Below are 6,000 nucleotides of genomic sequence, written 5' to 3' on the forward strand. Positions count from 1 at the left end.
CTACCTGTCAGCTACAACAGGCACGTAATCAATCAACATGATTACAAAGATTAATCCCCTTTACAAACTTTATGATTCTCAATGTACCAGTTTTTCAGCTACATTTCTCTGTCATAATAATATTCCTAAAATTATCTTTGTGTATTCCTATAGATCGAATGTTTGTGTCTCATCAAAATTCATATGAAGCCCTAACCCACAATGTGATGGCATTTGGAGACAGGACCTTTGGTAAATAATTAGGGTTAAACTGAGGTCATGAGAGCAGGGACCTCACAATAGAATTAGTGCCCATGTAAGAAGAGACACCAGCGTGTTTTTGCATGCTCTCTGTGTATGTGTGTGTTCCTCTGTGTCCCTCTCTCTTTGCTACGTGAGGACACACCAAGGAGGTGGCTGCTGTCTACAACCCGGAAAGAGAGGCTTTGCTAGAAACCGACCATGCTGTTGCCCTGATCTAGGGTACAGGGTATGTCAAAGCATTCATGATTTTCTCCTAATATTTCCACTTCTCCACCATATGACTAATTCTGAGTTCCTCCAGAACTCTGAGAAAATACATTTCTGTTGTTTAAGCCACCCAGTCTAGAGTATTTTGTTATGACAAACCAAGCAAACAAGGACATGTGCTAACCAGATAAAATCTTACGCTAAGAGAGAAACTTAAACAGGATTTACACAACTAAAAACATTACAGACTCAGTAGTGAGATTTCAGGGAAAGCATCCTGAAGCACAGACAGCTAAGTAAGACTCAAAGTACTTTCACGGTTGAATTACACAAAGGCAGACAGACATCATGCTGCACAGGCTAGCACTCATGCCAAGAGCAGGCTTCTGCTCCCGGATGAAAGAAGAAGTCCTCAGGCTTGCTATGTCAGACACATAAGAGGGAAAGCAAAAAAGGGAGACGAATAAAAATAAACATTTTAAGCATAAAGTTTCCTAAGTATTAAGTGTCTAATGAAAACATTTAGATAACTGAAATGTTTATCTAAGAAACAGAAACAGCTACAGTTGCAAACTTGCTGTAAAATATACTTTAAAAAAACTTGTTTCTGGGGTGCCTGGGTGGCTCAGTCGGCTAGGCATCCAACTTCAGCTCAGGTCATGATCTCACAGTCTGTGAGTTCAAGCCCCACATTGGGCTCCATGCTGACAGCTCAGGACCTGAAGCCTGCTTCGGATTCTGTGTCTCCCTGTCTGCCCCTCCTCTGCTCGTGCTCTGTCTCTCTCTCTCAAAAACAAACATTTAAAAATTTTTTTAAAAACTTGTTTCCAGTAACAGCACCCACAAATTATATAAACTCAGTACATTTTAGAATGATTATGTTACCTACGGTGAATTTATAAAACATTAACTTACATTATGTAAATATACTAACAATTTTCTAAAATTAGAGAACTTTGGTTTTACTTTTCTCCAAAGTTTCAGTTAAATCAATTTCAGGAATATTCTCTTTAGGGTCCATACCAGACAGCTATTGTTCCCTGCATTCCTCCTCCTTAATAATAGAAATCCGATTTTTTAATAGGACACTTACACTTGAAACAAACGACAACATTTTCTTTGCATATTATGCGTAGCCACATAAATATGTTCTGGTCAAAGAAAAGTAACAGAAAGTTTTTTCTAGAAAGATTATTTAAAAAGAGGTAATGTAACTCAGATGGCCCCTTATTTACCATTCTATCTGTTAACTGCCTAGAACATGGATACAATGGCTAGAGCTCCAGTAGACATCTTAAATAAGGAGGTTATATTAAAAACGCAAGCTATTACATACCCTCTTCAGTGGATCAATGTAAATTTTAGTGTAAAAGAGCTGATCATCATCATTATCCTGGAGATTCCACTGCTGGACTATACGGTTGATATATGGAGCATAGCCAATAAATCCTGCAATATAACAGAGAGAGATTAGAGAATTTAGTAATCAAACACCAAAACTGGTTTCTATTAATTCCATTCATCAGTTGCACAGAGGTGTAAATCCATCAGGCCTAATACTTAGGTTAGAATTTTACAGATTACCATGGAAGAAATGAGTTATTGAGCATCCTTTGTTTTATATATAAACTACGAGAGTGAGTTTTTACCAACTGCAAATCAAAGACTTTTTTTGAATACACACATTCCCAAAATTAATCGACACAAGAGAGGGAATAATGTTTTCCAAGGCTCCTAAGGGAAAAAGTTACTAGGAAAAGAACAGAAGAAGACAGAATTTTCTTCCTGACCTTCTAAAATGATCTTTCTTGGATCCTTTGGAGAGGATTCACTGTTTCTGGAAAAAAAAAAATCTCTACTATGGTGATTTAATGTCATTGCAGGATGCTAACAAAAACAAAGGAATGTTGGAAATGTCACTGACTGCAAACATGTCAAAGAAATTTTATATCTAGGACATTTTGGGAATTTTTCCTTTACTTGAACTGGTCATAAATGTACCTGCTAAACCATTTTCTGGCTAGATTTTTTATGCCACAGTCTGGAGAAAGGAAGTCTAAAATTGGATTGTTCCCCTTGGCCTTCGAGCATAAGCATTAAATTTGCCAATAACAGTTGTCTATAAAAGACACAGGCAACAGTATCATTTTTCCCCTGTTTGAATCTTCCTCTGAATTTCAGAAACGTAGCCAAGCTGTTATGTTTCATTGACCTGCAATACTTTTAAAAAGGGACCAAAGTTACTCTTATGAATTGAAAGGAAAACCTAATTTTTTACCCTCAAAATTAAAATTTCCTCATAGGAATAAAAGAATGAAAAGAAATAGGTCCAGAAAAATTACTGTTATCTACAGAAATCAAGAGAAAATGAAAACATGCTTCAACTAATCACTGGTTGCTCCTCATTTGTTATTTTTACCAAATTAAAAAAATCTTAAAACACTGAAATATAGTCAATTTTTTAATTCCTATTACCAATATACTATAATGAAAAATATGTCCAAGTAATGGCATATGACATTTTCCAATAGTTTATATTACTCTTTTTCAAAATTTATGTTTCCTTATCCTTTTTATAAATCCCATTCAAAAACGACGAGAAATTTCATCTATTTTCATAGTATGTCATATATATTTTATATGATTTATATTTCCTATTAAATTTCCATATTATTTCAAACCAATAAAGTTTATAATATTCTGAAATCTTCCTGATAAGGAAACATGGTTTCTTTCCATAATTTTTTAAAACTAAATGATATAATCATAAACGAAACTCATGTCCCTTAAATAACTCTCAATAGTCCATTCATGAAATTATATAATCTTTTATTGAATATATTTAGATTTTCTAGCATCTCTTTAATAATTATGACTACAGAAAGCATAGGAATCATGTTTTGATCTCTTTCCCACTTAAAAACACCTTTTCCTTAATTAAACTTTCTCACAAAGGCACTCACTTGCTGGGTTTTTGCTGTTTCCACAGCACTGTGCATCTGTCTGAAATTTAGATTCTTAAACACATATACTCCATCTAGATGAATTTCGCCATCTCAGTGGATCATTACATAATTTGTATATAAATTACATCTAGATGTTTGACTATATATATGTTTAGAAAAATTAATTAATATAAAATAAAACTTCTCCGAGAGTCCCTCAGCTAAGTGGTTTTTAGACTATATAGGACTTCAGATAAGTTAAAAGCCAGCCATGTGCAACTGACAGGCTGACAGTTTGGGGGTGCAAGTGGCACCAATCCATAATTGAGGGTTAAGACAAAGAAGCAAAAATTGGGAAACAATCTTAGGGAGAGGTATTGTCAGTGCATAAACTATAAATCTAAGAAGGAAAGACTACTAAGGTAATGAGGTCAAGTGACTAACATGAGAAAACCTAGGTTGTAACTTGATTATGGAAGCAAAATCCAAAGGTGGTAGATAGATTAGGAGAAAAATAAAATGGTCAAGAAATCCCCGTAACTATGAACTGCAGTTGGACTGAGATGGAGAGAAAAAGTGAGCTGAAACTAGGCAGTGCAAACTGGAATTTAAGGTGTCAGAAGTGCAATATTTATATGGGCTGACAAAATTCCAAGGCATAACTATGGGAATATATTGCATAAAATACATTGCAGGTAAATAGAGCTGGAATTGAGGCATCCCAGAGAAAGTAAATTACTTGCTAAAGGTTTCATTGCCATAAATGCCTTGATCAGAGCCTAGAATCCAAAAACGCTGCTGCTGCTACATCAAGTAGGACTTAACCTGAACTACAGTAAATAGTATCAGTTATGTACATGTGAATCATCCAAAAAAAAATTGTTTTCCCAATGTGGCTTGGAACTTTCACCGAACTTATTTCTCTAACATGTCTCCCATCCTATTTGGTTATGTCTTCCGGTCATATGTTTATATTAATCTCAGTCTAAGGAAAACATTTTGGAGTCATCATAATGTCCAAAGTCAAGTTTATTATTTTTTTTTTGAAAGGAAAGGGAAAATGTGATAATTTGTTCCTTTAATCCATGGTGGAGTAGCTAATGCAGCACTTTACACCCACTCAGTGTTGAACCTTTTTGACTAGTGATTTCAAGACAAAATCATTCATTTACTCTGATATATTTAAAACATAGATAGATTTAAGTAATGCCTATATTTTATAGCTACATGATTATAGCTTACACTTTTTCCTAAGTAAGGGAACTTACTTAGAACTTTAGATAAACCCATTATCTAATAGCCAGAAAATTGTCAATGAAACTATAATCAGACCAGAATCCATGCTGTTTTTCCTTGAACAACTGAATGTCTCTAGGAGAAGTCACTTAAATTTGGGGAACATAGGTTTTCCCACTTATATTCTGGAAATAATAACATTTACACGGCTTAGTTCTGTTAGGAGCATCATATGATGTAATACATGGAAAATATTTTGTTAACTAAAGCACACCATGGATTCTAAGCTGATAAAATTTTTCATAGTAATAAGAAGATAATGGTTCATGTCTATAGTTACCTATACAAAAAAAGGTTGTTTCATCAATATTTATAATTTTCTATGACTAGCAATTAACTTCTCTGCCAGTATCTTACCTACCTCCCGAATTCAGGTAGCGTTTCCCAAAGTGCACAATGGGATACTTGTCTGCTAGTCTTTTGTCTGGCCACAGAATTCCATCGGCTGCAAAGACCACTTTATGGTTTGACTTTTGGAACTTTTTTAGAACTTCTTCTGGGCCACCAGCAAATATGACATCAAAGCTGTTTAATGGGGGGAGGGGAGGAAGTTTTAAAATACACTTGTCAGAATTTAGGCATGTAAACCAAGATATAGTCACTAATAAAAATCAGAATTTAGAATCCAACATAAGATTAATACCAACTATTTACAGAATATTCCAATTTTCCTTCAATTTAAATTATATGGGTTATACTAAATTATTAATGTTTACATCACATCGGCAGATAAGTCCAAATAAAGACAATGTTTTTTAGCACCAGTCTTGATACATTTTTTCAATAATCACGTATTCCCAAAATCAAAATGCTCAATCAGTATTGAAAGGTTAAAAAAATCAGTAACTTGGGGTGCCTGGATGGCTCATTTGGTTAAGCATCCAACTCTTGATTTCGGCTCAGGTCATGATCTCATCATGGTTCATGAATTCAAGCCCTGGGTCAGGCTCTGTGCGTCAGCACAGAGCCTGCTTGGGATTCTATGTCTCCCTCTCTCTCTGCCCCTTCCCTGCTTGATCTCTCTCTCAAAATAAAAAAATAAACATTTTCTAAAAAGTCAATAACTATATATAACAATAATATAGACATAGTCATTGACAGAAGCTGCCATTATAACTGCCTAATGTTTCAATTTAATTTGTATCCAACCATTATCATTTCTGAAGATTTCATTATCTTTGATAAAATATGTTCAACTACTAAAAATCACCATTATAAATTTATATTTAAATCACTAGCCTAAAATCCTAACATAAAAGTTAGACAAGTGCATCTTTTTTTTAAGTTTTTTTAATGTTTATTTATTTTT

The 6,000-nt window shown here is 34.2% G+C and overlaps 1 protein-coding gene across 2 annotated transcripts in view; it reads right to left on the bottom strand.

The window, feature by feature from the left end:
- Positions 1-6,000, bottom strand: part of PLOD2 (procollagen-lysine,2-oxoglutarate 5-dioxygenase 2) — a 101,236-nt gene that overhangs the window by 37,146 nt on the left and 58,090 nt on the right. For both annotated transcript variants that reach the window (XM_040480410.1, XM_040480409.1), the window contains exons 4-5: positions 5,053-5,216; positions 1,787-1,899 (exon numbers count right to left, since the gene is read on the bottom strand). In XM_040480410.1, the coding sequence (XP_040336344.1) occupies positions 1,787-1,899; positions 5,053-5,216 (277 nt within the window). The remainder of the gene's footprint in view (positions 1-1,786; positions 1,900-5,052; positions 5,217-6,000) is intronic.

This window comes from Herpailurus yagouaroundi, unplaced genomic scaffold, assembly GCF_014898765.1.
Source record: "Herpailurus yagouaroundi ecotype Mexico unplaced genomic scaffold, PumYag 159, whole genome shotgun sequence".
In the NCBI taxonomy this organism is placed as follows: domain Eukaryota; kingdom Metazoa; phylum Chordata; class Mammalia; order Carnivora; family Felidae; genus Herpailurus; species Herpailurus yagouaroundi.